This window comes from Cavia porcellus, unplaced genomic scaffold (assembly GCF_034190915.1).
Source record: "Cavia porcellus strain 051 isolate PalLab524CR breed Dunkin Hartley unplaced genomic scaffold, mCavPor4.1 scaffold_16, whole genome shotgun sequence".
In the NCBI taxonomy this organism is placed as follows: domain Eukaryota; kingdom Metazoa; phylum Chordata; class Mammalia; order Rodentia; family Caviidae; genus Cavia; species Cavia porcellus.
The window spans coordinates 38184150-38206470 of record NW_026947499.1 but is presented as its reverse complement, the minus strand read 5'-3'; the positions used below and the strand labels follow the sequence as shown (position 1 = coordinate 38206470).

At 39.3% G+C, this 22321-nt stretch overlaps 1 protein-coding gene across 43 annotated transcripts in view; it reads right to left on the bottom strand.

Annotated features, from left to right (window-relative positions):
- The window catches only part of Rbfox1 (RNA binding fox-1 homolog 1), a 2027889-nt gene that overhangs the window by 56121 nt on the left and 1949447 nt on the right, over nt 1-22321 (bottom strand). For 31 of the 43 annotated variants that reach the window (XM_063226445.1, XM_063226453.1, XM_063226446.1 and 28 more), the window contains one exon: nt 17802-17882. The exons of the other annotated variants lie outside the window; for them this stretch is intronic. In XM_063226445.1, the coding sequence (XP_063082515.1) occupies nt 17802-17882 (81 nt within the window). The remainder of the gene's footprint in view (nt 1-17801; nt 17883-22321) is intronic. 43 annotated transcript variants of the gene reach the window in all.

Here is a 22321-nt window from a genome sequence, read left to right as displayed (position 1 = left end):
GCTGCCTGTGTGAGGAAGCACGGTAATTATGCTGACCTATTCATTATCGCTGGCTGTGGAGCCCTGTGAGTGAGACAAGATTCCTCTCAGCGACAAGCAGGTTTTACAGTCATTCTTGGAGGATTTAGATGTTGAGATAGAACATGAAACAGAAGCTCAGCAGCAGAGCAAGGGGAGCATGTGCTGCTCAGATTCCAGGAGACCAGGAATCTATTTGTGCCTCTTTGTTCCAGGAAAAAAAATGTCTGTCCCCCTTCAGGGTGAGAGGTTTGCAAAGCCTAATGCCAGCCTCTCTGGGTTCCTCCAAGCAGAGCGGTTAGAGGAATTCTTATTCTATTACAGGAATGCGGTGCGGACCATGGAGAGCATCTCCTGGCTCAGATAATGCCTCCAGGGAGGCCAAGTCCCTGGGAAAATAGAGCTTCCAGAGAGCACCCTGTGGTCTAGAGACTTCTCAGAGAGGGGGAAGCCTGTAGGTCTCCCTGATAGGAACTCCCTTTGCTTGCTCTTATTATCAATCTAGAACTGGCCCAGGGGACCCTTTGCAGTCTGTGATTAGGGATCTTGATCAATGAGCATTTATTTCTTCTTTCCTTCCCTAATTTTCCTTCTATCACTTTTTATTTCTTCATTCTGTCCTTTCTTCCTTTAATTTCATACTACTCTTCCATCTTTTTTCTTATTCTTCAAATTTCACCCTAAAGAAGACTATTCTGATGCTTCCCTGGTGTATGTAAAAATCAACTAGCTTGAGCTGGATGTGGCACTACATGCCTATAATTCCTTCAGCCTGGGAGGCTGAGGTAAGAGGATCAACAGCTCCAGTCTGGCCTGAGCAATTTAGTAATATAGCAAGATCCTATCTCAAGGCCTTCCATCTGTTTTTCTCTGAGACTTAGAGGAGCGCCTGCATCACACTGGTATGAGTTATCTACCACTGTGCCTGGTCACTCTATCAGTAGGTAACCAACAGCCACCTCCTTCCTCATAGAAGAGTTACATCCACTACTTTGTTGTTCACCTTTTATCACGTTATCCAAGGTATACAGTGGCTGCAGGTTAAACACTATGCAAGCCATACAACTGGGTCTTGGTCAGGATCTCTAGAAAAGTCAGCGCTCCATTTGTCCAGAAAATACAACTAAATACAGAACACATGCAATTCCAGTAGAAAAAGACAGTGCTTGGACAAACGCATTGCACTTGAAATTGTCAGAATCCTCAGTTCACTTAGATTCACTTTTACAGCAGCATAGATGCCAGGGTTTGAAAATGTCCCCCCCCCCCTTGGGAAAACTCCCTGAGACTTGTAATACCTTTTAAAAGGTGTTAAACCACATTGCTCCCTCCAGATAGTCCAGGACGTGTGCTCCCACCACTCAGCAATAACCATTCACTATAACTGTGCACAAGGAATACAGAAAAATAACAGCCAGTATAATTCCAAACTCATCTGATTTTACCTGTACTTTCTGTGTTCTTCAACTTCTCTAATGTTAGTTTAGAACAGCAAAGCTGTTTTCTCATACCATTAAGACAAGTGGTTCAATTTCAAAGGCAAACAACAATGATTCATCAGACTTTCTTTAGACTTAACATGAGGTAGAAAGAGTGATTTTTTTTTTTTTACTCGCCTACAGGATGTGGTGGCTTATAGATACCGGAACATAGTTAAAAGTACTTCTAAAGCAATCATCTGGGCAGATGACTCAGACACAGATTAAACAAGACTAAAATTGTTTTGTCCTTTAATCATATAGAAAATATCTTAATTATATGCTTATTTGATGATACAACATTTTTGTTGCGTTTATAAAATCTTGTCATCTTTCCATATCCCTTTCAGGAGTTTGACTCTAATAAGTGGGCATTAAATGTGTTATAAATCCAGTGGAAAATGCCAAATGGAAGATCACAATGTCCTCTCCATTTTTTGAGAGGAGTAAATCAATGTTAAAATACATACCATAAAGCTGTCACCTTGTGCAATATTTATCAACATTTTTCCTTAAAGAACAATGTTAAATGAAAAAGATACGAGATGATAGGCATCTCTGAATCCCAGTATTAAAGTTTGATTTTTTCCTAGGTGAATTTCAGATTAATAAGTATGTAAACATACAACTGATGAAGTGCAATATAAAGCATACAAGCTGATTTGTGAACATAATACAAATCCTTCGTTCCTGGCATGAAAGCAACGCGGGAGAGCAAACCCAAAGTTGCCCTCTTCAAATGTATCCAGTAAGAATCAAAGTGAAAAATCTGGTATCACTGCAATGGAAATTGGATTTAGTTTATAAGCTAAAAATGAATTCCTCTTAAAGAAAACTAGGCAAGGACTTTTGGCGAAAACATCATTTGTATATCTTGTTAATACATCAATATTCTGAGCCAATCTATTTTCACCCTTCAGCTAGATTTATGCCAGAGCAACTCTGCAGAAAGTTAGGGGAGTACCCCCACATTCTCGTGAAGAAGGAGTCCTATACTGTGGAACTCAGTGAAACTGAAACTGTAGGGATGTAAAAGAGGCATGCTGTGATGCGAGGCAGATCAACACTTTTAAACAGAAGACGTGTAGGTGTATCACCAGCCAAACCAAATCGGCCATTTACCAACGCATCAATTGCTTACTGCCTGTCTCGCCCTGGAGCACAAAGCCTTCTCATGAGTTCTGGATTCAGTGTATTTACAGTGACTCATGCAGCTCCTCCCTCTCTGTGTCTTTTATGAACATAGTGCTTACCTTCGAAAATAAACACAAATGAGATCATTTCACCAGCCTAGAAATCCCAGGAGAAGAAACACAAAACCAGTGGAAAATACTTGAGGGTTATAAACTGCGTATTAAAGTTTTAGAGCCCTGGGAGAGATGGAAGAATAGCAGATGCAAAACCCCACAGGGGGGCAGATTCTGCATCAAAGCCATAAAAATATACAACCGCGTTAATGGGCAATTATTCTTTGCATTTGTGTGCTGGTGTGAATTTGCATGAGATTGCCAGATGCCCTGGTAAAGGTGTGCCATCGGGGTAGATGGAGGCTCTCTTTGTCTCATGCCTCCTCTCCCATGGCTCCCTAATTCTACCTTTTCCCTCCCTTTGAAGGTGTGGAGATGAAAATATATGCACACTAATTTGGGGCTGAATTGTTCCATGGGAAATTTATGGGAGGAAACATTCACGTACACAATTCTGAGGGTGCAAATATGCTTTCAGCAGTAGGATTTGGGCCTTGTTGGATTCCCCTAAGGAAAACTCCCATTCTGTGTGCTGGACCATAAATTAAGAAATGGCATAATAGGTTCATACCAAGGCAAGATCAACAGCCAGCCAAAGCTCCTAGAGCAACGATTCTGGAGGGTGGCATTGTGTGATTAACACAGTGATGAACAGTCAAAGAAATCTGATCGTTTTTTTCAGATGACAAAAATGTTTGCTTCTCGTGTCAAAATGGATCTCAAGAGTACACCAAACTGGTTCCTAATACAGGGTGTGCACATGGTCACTCTTTAAATGGCATTTGTTTGAAACTTTAATATGATAGGGAATATTGTTTTGATCAAAACAAAATGAAAAGGCTGTTTTTTTTTTAACACAGTAATCTTGTAGTTAGTGGGGGAAAAACAAGAGGAACATTTCATTCTTTCAGTTATAAAAAGACCACAAGAGCCACTTAATTTACAGAATCTCTGGTTCTCATATTCACATATATTTATCCCTAAAACACACATTTGGGATTGACTCTTGTTTCAGTAGAGAAATGAATGTTGATATTAAATACTGCTGTTTAGAAGTGAATAAATCTACATTTTAGACAAACAGTTCCTTATAGGACATCCTCATTTGAAATGCATTGAATAGGAAAACAAAAATTTCTAATTAATGTACAAGTCTAATCACCATTCTCCACATGGAAGAGTAATTTTTCACTGTTCATTTGCTTGGTTTAATCTCAAAACTGACATAACAGAAATGCAATGTCCTATAAATCTCCGCTCATTTGTTTCTTTAATATTCATATTCCATTGAACTGCAGCTGCTTGTGGCTGCCGTCTATTACAACATGCAAAAGTGTCGATAAAAATATTGTGAAAGGCAAGATGTGTTTCTTCCTGGATGCATGTGCCATTTATTTGGGGGAAAGACAATAAATGGCTTGTGGATTGTCCCTCGGCCTGCTGCTTGGTGGGTGATTAGTGATTAATTACCTTGCAGCAAATTGACATGGCACGAGGAAATTGACACAGCCCTGATTAATTAACTTTTTATGGGCGGTAGTTACTCACAAAGCACTGCGCACCATAATTGAATCTCTTTACATAGCGTCATGGTAGAAAAGTTTAGTCAAATCCAAATTAGCCAGAAGTTTCCAGGCGGTTATAGGTCTGATTAAGGATGTGTTGGGGAGTCGGCAAGAATTTAAACTTGGAGAGAAATGTACATTTTTGAAAGGGGGCAGGTTGGTGGTGATATTTGACCTGATTGCCAAACAGAATTTATTGATCTAAAACTTTATGTCAGCTAGACTTTGAGGATAAGTCTGTAAGAGGATAGATGTCTCATTTTTCTCCAGGCTGCTCCATCTGAGTCAGGTGTTCTGGCAGGTTCTTTCCTCTTGATTCAATTTCTCAAAGGTTCATGATATAAACCTTAGTTCCAACATCACCTCCTTCTGGGGATTACTTTTTAATCTTACCTCATAGTTCCTGACACTCAAAACTATCACTGTCATGGCACACTGTTGTTGTTTTTCCCCTTCACTTATTCTCTTATCTCCTCACTTGACTTCCACTTCATTACATAGCATTCAGTTTTCTTGCCCTGAGGACTATATTTTGGGCATCTGCAAGGTGATGTGGCACTTGGTAATTATTAAAATGTGATAGATTTTAACACCAGATAAACTCAGATTTCCATAGTGGCTCAGTTACAGAGGAAAGTCTTTGCACTCATCAGAGATGCCCAAGTACTGCCTGTGAAGGCTGCATGCTCTAAGAAATACTCTGCATTGTCAATGATGATAGTAACAGGGGATCCCTGACTTCAATGATCCAAACCCCAGGGAGTGATAAGTGAGAGTGATGCAAACAATTGGCAAAATTCCAACCTCCAAGACTCGACTATCAGATGGAAGAGATTGATGGCATGATAACAGTTAGCATTTATTTATTAACACTTGCTAATTGCCAGATGCACAGATTAACCCACTACTTGTCGCAAAACATATGAACCAATGGTATCTCTATTTTCACCCTTCTAGAAGCCAATGGGAGCATAGAATGCTTCAGACACTCAGGAAATGACTGGAACCCAGGAAGCCTGAACTGGAGCCTATGATCTTATCTATTAGCCAACATAAAGGCCTCCCCTGTAAGTTCTGGAAGGAGTTTTTTACTCTTCTCATCATCTTGCAGTCCCTCAAATCAGTATCCCTGCTATTGCCTGTACAAGCTGCTACAGTGTCTCTTACGCACATATGCATCCAAGAGAGCCAACCCTCATCCATTATGGACTTGATTCATCTGCAGGGGAATCTGGTATCTGGTGACAAGCATCACAGAGATCCCAATATGCTCCTAGTTTGGGGCAGTGGGTAAATGCTGCTGGGAGTTAGTAATGAAGCTAGTAGGGATTGTACATTTCTCTTTCTTTCTTTCTTTCTTTCTTTCTTTCTTTCTTTCTTTCTTTCTTTCTTTCTTTCTTCCTTCCTTCCTTCCTTCCTTCCTTCCTTCCTTCCTTCCTTCCTTTCTTTCTTTCTTTTCTCTCTCTCTCTTTTTTTTTTTTTTTTGGTACCAGGGATCAAACTCACAACTGTGTGCTTGCAAGGCAGGCACTTATGCCACTGAGCTAAATCCCCAGTTCAAGAGATTGCATTTCGTTGTTGTATGTAAGTTCTGAGATTTTTGAGACACGTGACAAAGCCCTACTCCTTTCTGCTAATTGGATGCAGGCCATAGAGATCACCATTGATTTATGTTACATAAGAGTTCAAAGGCAAATTGTCTCTTCCCTGGTGTGTGTTTTGGGGGAGTGTTATCTCTGTATCTGGATGCCAGTCAGAGGTGTCTTACATAATTCAGAAAGATGGGGAACATGGAATCTGCTATCAATAGTCTCTGGGGTTACACTAGCGTGTTGTTAGTGAAGGCTACATTCAAACATGATTGCTGTGACCTCTTTGCCACTAAATTCCATTAGAGAGTTTGAATTTGAAAGACTGGAATGAGAAACTTATCTTAAAGTTATAGAAAATGTGAGTAAGAACCTTTCATAACATTTTGGGGCATTGTGCTTTTTTCTTATATACAAATGATCTCTTAATACTAGTAAGTATCATTTTACTCCCAACTTGACTTGAAACAAATCTCTTCGTCGGACATAAAAGAAATGAGTTAGTGAAAAAAATGTATAGAAAATTACCATGCATTAACACAATGGAAGTTTCTTTGGGTAATGATGAAGCAAAAAGATTTCCTGACTTAAAAAATAAAGTGAAGAAGCAACAAAATACCCTATACACACCACTTATGCACACAGGAGTATTCTTAAGCACTCCAGGTCTGGGCAACACTGAGCAAGAGTGGCAGCCTTGGTTTTAACTAACTGCCAAACTGTCCCTTCTTACCTCTGGAACTAAGCTATTGCCTCTTCTCTCACACATTACAAATGGTTGAATTAATCCAACAGACAGGTACTGTTGCTGACCGTGCAAGTCATATGCTTTGACGCTGCAGAAGAGGTATTTGTGATTTGTCTACTCACAGGTATTGACAATAACCCCCAGGCAAGATATTTATAACATTTCATTCAGCAAAACGAGAACGAATTTCAATCTTGGACTGTTTAACTTGGCAGGACTGCACAAGGCATTTGCAAAGATGCTTTCTGTTGTCTAAAGGAGCACAGAAGATAAACAAAGCCCTGTGATGCTGGAATCTATTTTAATTTGGACAAAGCAATTTGCCACCACCTATTAGTTTGACAAAATCTGTACCAATATCAGCTTAGTTTCTTTTTTCCCCAGGCAGGCATGGAAAAAAGAAACCAAATAATTTACATAAATAATTACTTTATCGAGTGCATATACACAGTAATGGTTCAATTGTTAAGTCATTCATGATCTAACAGCTGGCTCAAACAGCAAGCTTGGTGAATTGCCTCTCCAGGTAGGAAACAGGGCAAGTGAGATAAATTAGCTTCCTAATGCTGGGCTAGATTACCCATGGATCTTTAGGGCTGGATGCTGCAGCTTCTGAACCGGAAGCTCCCAGAGGACTTGGCGCAGGGGCTCTGGAGCGGGGGATGGGGTGGGAGGATGGGCATACAATGCAAATGCATTGTTCACTAAGTTTCAAGCCATCACCAAGGGGATAGGTGGTCTGTTGGTGTTGAAGCCATCTGCTTTTGGGCATCCATATTTAGATTTAAAAAACAGAACCCTGATCCTTTGATCAACACCCAAAGCCAAACTATAGGATAGGTCCCATCTGGACCTAGTTATAACTGTTGATATATGAGCTGTAACTCCTGAAGTCCTAGAGTAAAACAGACTGAAGGAGGACCTTTAAGAAACAATCCACTGGTCCAGTTACTGGATTAATGCAAACCTTCCAAACTAGGTTCTTTAGTGAACTTTCAAAAATACTATGAAAGATAGCTTCCAACAGATACAGGGAAAGAGTAGCTCTTTATTTGAGGTGCTCTTACGCCTCAAGCAGCCCGAAGGCTCTTGACACAGTGATCTTATTTGATACCTACAGGGAAGTATGTACACATGACAGCTGACACTGCAGACACTTGGACATGGAAACACCGCTAATGTATTCTTATATTTTATTCTCCACTCTGTTGGAATCCAGCTCTTTTCAATAAGCTGAATCACAGTACCAGAAGAACTTTGTGAAATCAAAAATGGGGACTGGGATTGGTTAGCAAACACTGATCTTTTGAGAACACTCCCTGGACATTTCTAGTAATTACTAAGAGTGAGGACATTAGGAATCTGTTTCCTGTTATACCTGCAGAGATGGTTCTCATATGTTTGCTTGTTTGCTTCCACATGAAAAGCAATTAGGTGGCAAGAGCACACACTGCATGCAAACAAAATGTTATGAGATAGCTCTAATATATGCAGCATGTTTGGTCCTGAAACTGCATTTTGTTAATAATGTCTCCATTTCTTCAGTAGAATAAATCGTCTGGGGTATGATAGTTCTTTTAGATAAATGGAAACATGAGTTAAGAAAATGGTGCTTTTGGCATTCATAGTGAAGCAAACGTTTAAATTATCAGGTTTAAATAAACTAACCCAGGCGATTTTGCCTTTCTATGGGAGACAAGCACAGCTTCCTTATATGCATCTCTGCACTAAGTGGGGAAAATATGCTTTTGAAGAGAAATGAAGCAAGAGGAGGAATAGACCACTTTGTAAGTGAACACATTTCTATGCAAGAAGTCCCAGAATCACTACTCGTACAGAACTTGAATTATTCAAGCACCATCAGGTGCTACTCTACCTCTTCTCAGCTGTATTTTCCCAGCTCTGCGGACCCCCTATGGGTGTGGCTCAGCTTACAAAGCCAAATCTGCTAGAGGCACACCCACCTGTTCTTTTGCATATGCCACCCTCTCTGATATTTCGGAGTCAAGCAAGATCTCATGCTCAGTGCTCTGAAAGCAGATTTTTTTTTTTTTTTTTTTTAAATCCACAGCAGGTTGGGGAAGTCAATGAAGTGCAGATGAGTGCTTTAAAAAAATAAGTAAATTCTGAACGTAAGAGTCTTAAACTATGGAAGGATTTCTCTCTCACCACTGTCAGGCTGGAGGATGGGGGCACTGTCAACCAGTTAAATGTGGAAGCTGCAACAGTCAGTTGATCCTCTTAAGAGAACGTGAACATTAAAAAATGCTTTCTGTCAATGCTATCATAGGGGTTGGTGTTTCCAGGGAATTCTCCCAGAACAACTGCCTTGCTGCTTTTTGGAAACATCTCATCTCGGCCTTGTTCTCTGGCTGTATGTGCACTGGAATCCCAGGGCAACATAGTTTATTGTTTTAATATCTGTCTGACACAAAGCAAACGCATCCTCTAGTGACTCCTTATCTGTCATATGTATTTCTGTGAAAGAAATATCAAGACAAATAAGATGTTTGGGGGCATACCACAGGATAGTAGTCTCTGCGACTGGCAGCTTTTGCAGAAGCCAGACCCCATCTGAAAAAAGACCAAAGCCACGGTTCTGCATTGAGATTAATAACCAAAGTGCAGAGAGATTCAGATAGTAGCTGCATAAAAAGTAGCTTCTTTATAGATCCTTTCCTTTAAAGAATTACAGTTCTTCAAGTAATGTTTTTCCCCCAAATCAACCAAACAAGACAAGCAACAACAACAAAGTGATCTATGATTATGATTCTGCTAAAGTAACCAGATGTTGATCAAAGAGTTGGGGTAATAGTGGCAGGGACCGAAATCAAGAAGAATCCATTCCAAAACCTAGCATACAGGTAGAATAACCGAGTTAACAGAAGAGATCGTAAAATTCCCTTAAATATAAGCTGGTAATAAATAATAGATCTTTAAGACCATAGAAGAAGCTGAGGAAGCGAAGTTGAGCAACAAGATGATGCTTCAGTGACGGATAAACAAAGGACTCTTCGGGTCATCTTTGATGGTGGTAGGTGGACAACTCTGTCCAACTGGAATAGCCTCTAGGCATTAAATTGGACATGTGCTACAACAAGACCTCAAAATCTTTGTATCTGAGGGTTCAGTGAAATAAATGGAACCTTAGTAGCCAATGTATCTGTCTAGAGTGCTCAGTGATGCTGTGAAAGCAGCTACATTTAATTCATTACCTAAAATGCACTTAAGTGGCAAAATGGACAGTGGCAGAGTGCCCAGTTGAGCTCCAACTCCACAGTGTCCCTCATAACTCATAATTTTGCAATTCTGAGACCTAAGCATAAATTATCTTTTACCTGACCCCACCTTCAAGAACGTAGCAACAGTGGAAAACACTGTGGATATCTTGTGCATGGCGTATTTATGGTATGTGGAAAGGACCTGACCTACAGAAAGAATTTGATAAAAATTGGTTGCATGTAATGATAAATATTAAATGCCCCTGTAATCAAAAGACTGATAAACAGAACAGAGTGGAAGGAATTAGAGGAAGTAACAAAGGGGACCTAAGGATGCTACTGAGCCATAGACATGGGGAGAAGTAGCAATGTCCTATTATCTGGTAGCCAGGGTCCAGTCCTGAAGATCTTTCCAAGCCAGGACTAATGGAAGTATGGGAAAGGAAAATTAGAAGACCAAGGATAGGGGATCCAGGGTAAAATAATACCAACTTATTACTTTGCCCAAGAAGACTGAGTCAAGTCTTAGAGCAAGGCCAGCAGCAGCAGGATATAGTATCCAAATCCAGATTTGTTTATATGTTACAGAAAAATTATCAAGTGATTCCTTGGATCTAGATCAAATTTGTTTCATTTTCCCTTTGATATCTAGCAGGAGCACAACATTCCTTTTATGTATCTACATTTTGTCACTTGTTTTAAATGTGATAAAATAGCACAAAATACCTGTGAGACATAAGTATGTACTGATACGTAGCTGTCATGTCTTGCCTTTTCAAATGAGAGTGATGGTTTTGGCACTAAACATGGCTTGTGAATTGGAATGCATCCATTCCTAACATTTATGTATAGATTTAGCAGTCTCTGGTTATTGCATAACATACTTTTGTGTGCTACTTTTAGCTGCAACAATAGCTTTCATAGGGCTGAAAAAAAGTATATGGCCTTCTAAACAACAATTTTGCTAGGCACTGGCCAGACATAGCATACAGGGAAATACTACCCAATTCAAAAGTTGAGGGATGAGTAGGAGAAAGTACAACTTTGGCCTGAATAGAGATGCTGGACAGCTACTCCTGCGTTCTAGTGACCACTCCATGCTCTGTTGTTTTCAGAAGTTCTGTTTGGGAGTGTTTGGGTGCAAGTTAGGAGGCAAAGTTGAGGACTCAGACAAGCTGGTGACCTCAGAAAGTTCCTTAATTCCTTTAAGCCCACGCTTCCTCATGAGAAAAGATGACATACAATTACACGCATTTCGTACCGTTTTTTGTAACTACTATGTATAAAACTCATGTGATGGGGTTAGCAAAAGGCCTGACAAAATAGTAAGTGATCACTCCCCACTTCTCCTCCCTACTGTTAGGCTTTTATGCTGGGTACAAACCATAAGCTGGGAGGACCCTCCAAAACCCCAGTGATTAATATAAGCCATATTATAATGCAAATTTAAAAAAAAAAAAAAAAGCCAAATCCTTGATGAGCAGATTATCAAATGTTAAAGTGTTGTGCTCATCTATGTTACGGCCTAAGTCTCCAAAAGTAAAAATTAGTACAGTGGTACTTCACTTTATGAACTTAATTTGTTTTATAGTTCTGCAGAAGAACTTCTCCACACACGTGTAGGGTCTTCCCACACCAGTGTGGAAGTTTGTGAACAGAAGCAAAATTTTGCCCAATGCATTTGTCTGTGAAGAGAATTGTTTCCAAAGGATCAGTGATGAATTGAGGTATTACTGTAATTTCTGTCTTGTGTTTTATGGAAAATCATGATATTGTGTTCATTGTGGGTTTTTTCCATTAGTTTTGATTTTTTTTTTTTTTTTTTTTTTACCACGAATCAAACTCAGGGCCTCATGCTTTAGTTTTGACTTCAAAAAATATTGCCTTGGGGCTGGGGATTTAGCTCAGCGGCATAAGCGCCTGCCTTGAGAGCAGGCAGTCGTGAGTTCGATCCCCGGTACCGATAAAAAGGAAAAAGACAAAAAAAAAAAAAAAAAATATTGCCTTAAAGTGTTATTTACTTGGATTGCTGAAGTTTTTGCTTTTTTGTGCCCTTTACATTTTGTCTGAGCTGCTAGAACTTCACTTGTTCAGTGCAATCCCAGCACTACTTACTTTAATTTTAAGCAACTCTTCCAGAAAATATTAGATAAAGTTGTCTTGGAGGAAGCAAGGAAGGTGTGAGTTACTAGCAAGTGAGGATGGAAGAGGATAGAGATCTTTAAACCAACCTGCCAGTCACATAATGACCTGTGGGTGCCCTTTCTATGAACTGAACTCAATTTCCTGTAATTTTCTGTATGAGGCAGAAGAAAGAGGAAGCTGTGAATTAATTTAGGTCTTCACTTTAATTACAGAAGCCAATGGAATTTCTATCAATTACTGAAAAGTGGAACAGTGCACGCTTGATTTATGTGTGTTTCTGCCACTTAAATCATTGTTATATGAATTCCACACAACTACTTCCATAAAATCTGCAATCAATATATCAATTAAAACCATGCCACTACCACTTGCCCTTGAGATTCACTGAAGTGAATAAAACAATGAGATTATTTTGCACTTTGATAACATTTAGGTTTTGACGTATTTGCCTTTACTCTGAGTTTTCAGGCTATAAAGCTGAGGGTGCACATTTCAGGGGAAATTAACATTTATCTTTTAACTTTTTACCCCCACATGTATCTAACATGCAGTTGGAGATTCCAGGTAACTGTAAAAATACACTTGTGTACACTGACACACAGATGGAATTGCACATAAATTTCCGCTGGAAAACGTTTCTTTAGCCCTGTACAGATAAAATTGGTAATCCAGTATCAAGATGTTTGCTGTATACTGAATTCTCTCCCCTCACCCAAAATTGGAATTTTGAATTCCTAATCTGCAATGTGATGATATTTGGAGATGGTAAAATGTTTGGAGAGGTGATTAGGTTTAGACTTGGTCATAAACGGAAGGTCCCTGTGATGGAATTAGTGTCTTAAGAGGAGAAAACTCTAGATGGGACTCTTTCTGTCTCTGCCATGTTAGGACACAGGGTCATGCTGGTCATCTACAAGCCATGAAGGGAGACTTTACTGAGACCTACCCTGCAAACCCAGTCTTGGCCTTCCTGCCTCTAGAACAATGAGAAAATAAATGTCTGTTTTAGGCATCTCAGTCTATGGTATTTGTTAGGGAGGCTTGTACATACTACTAAACAAGATATGATTCTGTCAGTAATTCTGTAATGCAAAATGATGTCTGACAACAAAAGAAAAGTTACATGTTTTTGTATACAATTAAACATGTATAATGGATTATGAACAAGGATAGATGGCAAGTACAAGAAACATCTTTTCAATATATATACTCTTCACAAGTTATTTTTCCTAATGCATAATAAAATGCAAAAAAATCTCAGAAGAAAATCAGAAGGAAGAATAGTGGAAAACTCACAAGAGGTAAAGTTCAAATGATAGCTATGTTGTTTTCTTTTTTTTGAAAAAACACATTTTAAGTAGGAGCTAGACAAATGCAAATGAAAACACACATTGTATTTTTTATCCATTTAATTTGAAAAATTAAAAAGTGGATACATGCAGTTGAGGAAGAGCATGTTGGGAGCCGTGGTCTGTAGGATTGTTTGCAAAGACATCTCTTAAAGCGTGTATAAGCAGCTTGGGTACCTCTGAGAGAATGGTTGACCATCCTTTCTATGAGATAGAATGAATATATCAAAAAAGCTTCATGAAGGCCAGGGGTATAGCTCAGAGGCACAGTGCCTGCCTGGCAAGGGTGAGTTTGATTCCCAGCACCGAAAACAAGTTTCATGAGAGATCTCTTAATAATATTAAGAGAAACTGAACATGACTAAAATTCATGATATATACATAACTTGTATAAGTACATATGTACATTCCCTTCTGCATAAAATCAAAATACTAACAGTCATCTCCCCAGCTGCTTATGTGTCCTTCCCATTTTATTATGGATAAAATGTGGGAAGATACTGGAAGACCACATAGATTATTTAGAAGGGTTTATATTACTGCTATCTCATTATAATTGTGCATATTTATTTGCATGCTTCACTAGTTACCATGAGCACCTGTCATTTTTCTAATTTGTAATCTATTCATAAAATTACAAGAAACCAAAACAAAGTAGATAACAGTTAACTGCTTCTGGAAACATTTCCATCATATGCAAAAATGATCAGTGATAGCTTTCTTCACTAACCCAAGTCAGAAGTGAACTTTACTAATGATAGACAAAAGGATCTACTTTTTGATATCCCAACTAGTAAAAGTGGAAGTCATGCTTTAACTTGAAAGGGGATAATCTGTGCCTTACCTTCTGAGTTCTGCCTGAAGCTGATTTTGACGTTAAGCATATGCCATATTCAAACAGTGTAGGCAGGATTTCAGCTAATGCCTTGGGCCTGGAAAAGAAGAACTGACCATTCACAGCCCTAGGAATGAGGTGGTCAATAAACAAGCCATCAGTTCCATCACTGATAAATCTGCCTATTGGTTGGTGATCAGAGCCTGCTTATTATACTAATAATAATCATTTTGTATTTGGTGCAAAGTGGTCTTGCCTGATTTCCAGGGATTGTGTTCCAACTTCATTTAGACTGATGGTATCCTTGACAACACTGATTTATTAGGGCAGGTAAAAGGACTACTTGAACCAAGTTTCAAGCTATCATAAGGTTTGGGGGAAAAGAAATGAAGAGGGGTTAGAAGGGAGAATTTATGGAACACAGTTGTGAGTGCTTTCTTAATGCTTTCAATATGCCCTGAGCCATATTAGGAAAATTTACTTAAGAGAGTATTTATATTAAAAAACAGAAACATTAGTAGGAATTATTTTCATTACAGAATAATTCAGCAGGGTTCCTTAAAAAGCCATCTCTCCTACTGCATTTAAAGATGTTATTTACAGATGATTATCTATTTGTAGAGGAAAGAGAGCAATTCTAAAACACCCAAGGTCAGTTAAATATTTTTATTTTTTGTGGGAAGGAGGGACAAAAACCAAAACTGATGAGTAATCTTGGAAGTTAGTAGACACATTTATGAAAGTACCACATTTTTTTTTAGTACCACCACTGTTAGGTAGTAATGGTAAATACATGTATTTTTAAGTTAAAACAAAACAAAACAAAACCAAAAAATAAGAGCATCCTCAAAGTTTTCTGAAAAGCAAAGAATCCTCCACTTTGGGGAAGGTGGTTAGATTCCTAGAAGGATAGGAGGGTACTCAACATGTCTCAAAGACAGATATGTTGCTCTCAGTCTGCGTCAGACTCAGAGGGGTACTCTGGGTAACCATGTGTCATCACAGTGTGTGCACACGGGCACATGCAAAAATGATCTTTCTATTTGCCTGAACTGCTGAAAATGGGATGTGGCTTTGTGCTAGAATGTTCATATTAATCTTGCAAAGAAAACCCATGTAAAACACATGTACATTTTGCAAAGGTTCTAGGTACCTGTAAATAGCCTGGATCAGAAAGTCATGAAATTTAAGAAAGAAAGGCTCAGTGGCAAAACTTAGGGATGATGGAGAATTTCCCATGCAGCAGCACTTTATATACCTGCAGAGTAAAACTGTCCCTGGGCCGGCTGCTATCTATATGGAGGATAGGTCCTCGAGGTGGTCACCATTACAGGATGCTCCTGGGCTTTCTAACCTGAATACCATAGCATAAGGGAGTGACTGCTGAAGATCCTTATTGCAAGAAACTAATTTTGTATTTTTGAAAATAAGATTGTGAGATTAGCAATTTTCTTTAAAATTGATGTATATAAAGGCATTGGCTTAATTATTTTGGAACCAAATTTCATTGACTCTCAACACTCAACAATGGAGATACATAGATTAAAATGTAACATAACACAATCAAATGCAGCATAGGTGAAACTAATTTAAAAATGCAGGATGTTGGACACACAGTTTTGGTGATCTAAAACTCAGAAAAAAGAATAATTATATATAGTAAAGTAATGTTGCAAATTTATGTTTTTAAATGAAATTTACCTTTCCAATCAAGGATTGGTATACTTTTTTGCTAATATTTTGAAGTTTTTTGGCTGTCTATGTCTCTGTATAACATTCTTCTTGTTTTCATTTTGATATTAAAATGCTTAGAAATGTTAAAAAGCATTCAGAGCTCAAGAGTACTGGAAAATAGTGTAAACTGGCTTTTGTCTGTGGCTTTAGTCTGCCAATCCTCATGTTACATGGTTTTACTTCCTCTTTATGCTCCGTTTATTTTATTATGGAAAATTTGTGAAATATTTCTGTATTTGCTATATAAAAAACTTTACTTAATTTGTTTTTGAATAGCTATATATTCAAATTAGCTCTTCTTGGAGTTACTTTTTGTCCACTTCTGTAAAGAAACAAATATGATTATGTCATATGACCATGCAAGGTCATACTGCCAATATGGTAGCCATTTACCTTGTGTGACTAGTTAATATAACACTAAATAAAGTGGATCAGTGCCTATAGGTTCTACCAGGTCTGTCCTGGTACAAAAGATTTCTTTCCAGATGGTTCTACAGGACAATGGTGTCAGGGAAAAAATAAGAGAATCCTCCAGGACTGAACCCTGCACATCAACTTCTTGCAGAAAACATTTATAGAGAAAAAATGGCAGGCAGGTAAAAGGGATGATGAAAAGATTTAGAGTCAAATACATCCAGAAAGATAATCCAAGTTCCAACAAAAACAGGCTGTATGACTTGAGTGAATCACTTCATATCTTCATCTGTAAAACAAACACTGTAATACCTACCTGTTGCAGGTGTTGAGAGGAGTAAACAAAGCTGGGTAAACACACACGTAGTAGCATTATACCCCCAGGAGATAGGTGCACATACACATGCACAATCACCCATATGACACAATTTTCCTAGACTCAGAAAGAACTACTTCGCACCAGTTCAGTTAGATTTTGGCTTCTTGGGGCACAGAAAAAAAATACCTTCCATCCAATTAATGCCAAAATGGCCGCTTGAAGATAAGCTAGTTGAGAGAAACAATAGCCTGTCTCCACTTCCTAAAGACTCTGCCCACCTTAGGATGGTTCTCACCATCATGCTCTTGGTTTCCTGTGACAGCTCTGGGTTTGTCTCTGTCTCATGCTTTGAGGATGAAGACACCTACTGTTTCATGGTGGTGGGGGTTCAGTTCTATCTTTCATCCGCTTGGTGATCATGAGCCTAGAACTTCTGCTTTCCCCACTCCCATCAGTCTGTCTCTACAGCCATCGGGTGGCAGTGCTGCTCTCATTCTCAACCTGCTCAAGGGATGCAGCGGGTGGGGCACCCCGCACCCAGACCATCCATCGCAAGCAGAGAAATTTTTATTCTTCCATAGCAACAATGTGTACTGTCCTTCAGGCTTCTCTTTGGTTTCCTCCTTTCTTTACAATACACTTTTAAAAAAGCAAATTTATATTGCTTCCCCCAGTTAAATGGGGAGGATCCACATTTCTCTCTCCTCCTCCTCACGGGAATTACATAGCAAAGGACAGAACAACTGAAAACAAGTCACCCACCACACGCTGGTCCCACTTCCCATAGTGAGAATGCCATGCTCACGAGGTCTGATCCAGCCTCTTTTGCTAGGCTAGGGCACCATTTGGTGGAACTGCCATAACCCTCTTCCCAACCCATGCCCCATCCGTTGGACCCAAGCCTGGCAGGTGTAATGCAAATGGCTGGGACACCTGGGAAGTGAGGACTGGCATGTGGATGGGGATGGCTGGAGGGATTCAGATGCTAAGGCAATGGCAAAACAGACATGCTGATGAGGATCAAGTTTACCTTGCAGAGAGCACAAGGGATGGGGAACGAGGGACTTACATGGCAGGGAAGGTGACTGGACTCAGATTTATGTCACAAAACAAAAAGAGAGCCAGGACAGTGGGCTTACTTGCGGAAGTATATACAAGTGAACTGGGGGCAGTGTACATGGAAGATCCCTCCTGGTTTGCCTGGCACAACAGCACCGTGCCTACAAGAGAGAGAGAGATGGCGTCTGGTTTGGGAACAGGCACACTACACTTGAGAGTGTACTGCATACACAGGAAAGGCAGAGAAACGAACATACAGCCATATCCCACAGCGCAGGACGGACACACCCAAGGAAGCCCCCTGCCTTAGCCAAAGGGAGTCACAGGAAACCCACCCCCAGCCCACCAAGCACATATCATGACTTTTCATATGGGGTTTGAGTAGTGAGGTCTATCTGACTCGGAACCAGTTTCAGATCAGAAATGGAAGCATATGGTATTCTTGAAAGGGAACTTTAGGAATATTGGAGAAAAAAATAAGACAGTAAGCTTGACTTAAACACCCCTTTACTGTGTGATCTTGATAAGTTACTGGACATCTCTGTGCCTTGGCATTTCCATCTGAAAACCAAAGGTATACATACCTACCTCCAAAATGTGTGCCCATGCCAGGAACTGGCACACAACGACTCATAAATGGTAAATACAAGCATCACAATGCTCAGAGAAAACTTTCCTGACCCCAAACTTTAGTCTTTCTAGACCAGTTCTACAGAGGGAAAAACAAGAGGCAGGGCAGAAATGAAGCCAACCTCTGCCATCCCCATCATTACCTACCCTGAACCCCCAGAGGACCCAGGGGGAGAGGAGATTTGCGTTTGCCTTTCACATTTCCTCCCCAGAGCTGCCACCTGCCTGTTGCAGAGGTGTCTCCTTGAGGCTGGAGCCAGTGCCTGCACTCCAGTGACAGCTATGAAGCTTCGGCCTTATTGAAAGCATGCTTATCCTTGCAAAATGGAATTTTACAGCAAGGAAAAATAGTGAAGTTCTAGGGTGTCACCTCTGTCCATGTATATGCCTTGATTGAGACTACCACCCACTCCAAGCACGAATGTGGTCAGGAATCTTCTGCTTCTGCTATGAAGTTCAAGCTCAAAGTCTGACAAGGAAAACAGGGCCTTTTGAGGGGTGTTAAGGCTATTATAGATGCTTCTTGTGGTCTCTTGGTATCCCATCATCACTATGACAAGACGTCTGTCTTGTAAATGCACCTCCAGGAATAGCAACTTTCCCACATCCTGGAAAAGTTCTACTATCTTTTTGTATCTTTCCTAACATAAACAAAAGTATAGTTAACCTGTAACCCCAGCACTCTGGGAGGCTGAGACAGAGGGACTGTAAAATGAACCAGCCTGAACAATTTAGAATTTAGAGAGACCCTGTCTTAAAAATGAAAGAAAGAAAAAGAAAGAAAGAAAGAAAGAAAGAAAGAAAGAAAGAAAGAAGAAAAAAAAAGAAGGAAGAAAAAAGAAAGAGAGAGAGAGAGAGAAAGAAAGAAAGAAAGAAAGAAAGAAAGAAAGAAAGAAAGAAAGGACGGACGGACTAAGGATGTTAGATATGTAGCTTAAAATTTTTTCTGATGTTACTGAGCTTCCCCCAAATAGAGATATTAAAATTAACATTTCTCTATTGTCCTCTCTGACCTGCACTCCCGTCTCCCACAGGTATTCCAACACCATAGAGGACATAAAGATAAAAGGGAGAGGGGACAGAATTGTGCTACGTACATATGCCGATTCTTCATAATGAATATAGTCATTATGTACTTTAAACACATAAAAATTTTTAAAAGGTTAAAAAGATGGAGAATAGAAGTAGCCTTCTCCCAAATCTCTTAGTTTTTCTGCTCCATGTGATGCTCTAAACTTGGACATTATTTACAGGTGAAATAAAAATTTTCTTGACACTCCATACTCACCTCATCTTTTCCCCTATCAGCAGGGCTACTTAGTCTTTCATAAGGAAAATCTACCTGGGACAGAATTTGTACGCAAGGGGCTGTCTTTCTTACCTTTACTTACTTATTCTATGCTTAAAGCTGGAGAAGAGCCATTTCTGCTCCCTCTCCCCATAATCCTGTCCCCCAAATTAGTCCAAGACATACAGGTAAAGTTAACTGATTGTCTTGGGAGAGGAGAGGTACAGGAACGTACTATCCCTGAGCTAAATTACCTTTTAATTTTGAGACTAGGCAGAGTTGCCCAGACAGCCTTCAAACTTTTGATTTGCCTGATTCAGTCTCCAGAGTTTCTGAGCTGGTAGGCATGACCCACCACACCTACTAGATGATCATCTCTTCGTAGCAAGTATACAAAGATCTAAGGGTTTTGATCAACCTTTGCTAAACTTATGTTCTTCCTACTTCATTTTAAAAGTTTACCATAGCATACATCTTCATCTGATCTAATTTCTCCTTAGTACAATTTTAGTGTTTTAACAGGTAATTGGCATAGCTATAGGTACCAATAGCAAACAAACCAATCCCGAAACGAGAGTTGGTGTCTAAAATCGACCAATGAAAAGTTAAGTTCCTCACTAGGAGAGCACTGGGTCATGCTTGTAAAAAGTGCTCTTTATTAATAGATGTTCAACATGACTCTGTAGAAGTTGTGTATACAATTTTCTTATTGATAGACATCTTAAAAATTATTGTTTCCATAGAACCCACAGAGAGCTACCAAGTCACAACTATCTAGGGTCGGACTCTGACAGGTAAATTTGGAGAAAGTTCCTCAAAATTTCTTCTCTCCTTCATCCCTGGCTTTTAAAATGAGATTTGTAATTTCTTAGGGATGCTTTGATTTTAAAAGAAAAATCACCTAATTATAGTAAAAATACATCCAGAAAGACATTTCAGTATTGTACAGTTAAAACCCTTGGGTCAATTTTCAATATCCTCAATGCAAATTATTGAATTCCGCTGGGACACAACACAGATTCTGTATAGAAAGCTAAACCTTGGCAGGAGATAATGAAGCCTTCCTAATTCCTCATATGCTGTGGAGCCTCAGAAACAGGACTAAAATAATTTCTCTGAATGCTTTCTCAGTAGTTCAGAAAAAATCTTTATGCAATGACTTTGACCTTTGTAAAACAAAAATCTATGTAGTCACAAGACTTGGTGTCTATTTTATCTAAAAACACTCACCTATTTAATTTGCAAAGTACTTATAGCATGTTCCCTTAGTACTTTGTGACCTTTTCTAAAAAAGAGAGCTTTGAATTCAATGAAGATAAAGCATCAGAGAAGAATATCAAACCTCCGTGTATTTTGGAGGATGGGTGGTGGTAATATGCATTTGTTTACAAAAGTAAGTCACATAGTCAATAGGGCACAGGCAGGGGTATAAACTATGAAGTCATTCAAAGCACTTTCAACACAGCATACACACGCCTTTCAATAAACTCTCTGAACTGAGCCTTTTATCTGCTTCAACCCCCAACAGATGCCATCCATCTCCAATTAGCACAAACCCATGTCTACAATTATGGTGTCATTGTATACTCCTTGGACACCCAAGCAATTGCTTATCACTCTCCTTATAAATGAAATAAGGAAGCAGATTCAAATAATACCATTTTTCCCAATTCTGTAGCCAGGACAGATATCATTAATCAATGTTAATATTATCCATTCCTATTGGCCTGTGAGTCTCAGAACCATTCTCAATATAGCTAATGAACAATTATTACCATTGTGATTAGAGTTGACAGAGGGAGTAAAACCTCATGCTAATCCTGTCCTAGTGTTAGGTTAGACCATCTGAGCCTGATTGTTTTACGTCAAGTAGGGCTGTATGTTGGTAATTTCTTATGGCTTGACTTTTAAAAGAATTAACTTTCTCTTTGTCCATTCTGCATAATTTAAGAGTGATCTCCTCTCTTTCCACTCACCAGGAGTGAATTAATTATTCCTTTTCTATGTTATTATTTTCTTTTGTAATCTTACTGGTAGAGCCTTTGTCATGATCTATAACTATTTTTTATTTACATATGGGTGTACACTACAGATTCCTCTTGGGGCAGAGCCAAATCTTACTCATCTTTTGTTGTTGTTGTTGTTTTTATTCCTGTACCTGACAAAATACCTGACCCTCAGAGAGATTAACTAACATAGCTGAATTACAGTAATTTTTGGAGAACTCTCTATTTTTGTTTTCTTTGCTAAAAATAGTGCCTTTTTCCAACCAACTCTGCTTAAGGGAGCCTTCTTCTGCCAGTTGCTTAGAGCAGGAATTGGCATTCTTAAAGTTCAAATATATTTACAAGTTAAACCAACGCTAGCCATTGTCTCTGTCTTAACTCATTTAAGGTTGATTACTCCAGTCAAACAGTGAACCTGGGCAGCTTCATTATCCATTCCCTAGATTGTTAATTGTATTGATGATGGCAAAAAGGCAGAGCTTGATCTGGGGATAATCAGAGTCTGTCACTCTTATGCAGAGGGTCCTCAGTCTTAAGTCTGGCAAGATGTTCATAAAGACACTGCCAAGCAGGATTTGGAATCCTGTAATGTGCTGATGGGGATCCAAGCCATTTCTACTCATCTATAGACTCTCCGTTCCACTGGAGGACACTGCTGGTCCTAGACAGGCAGGGA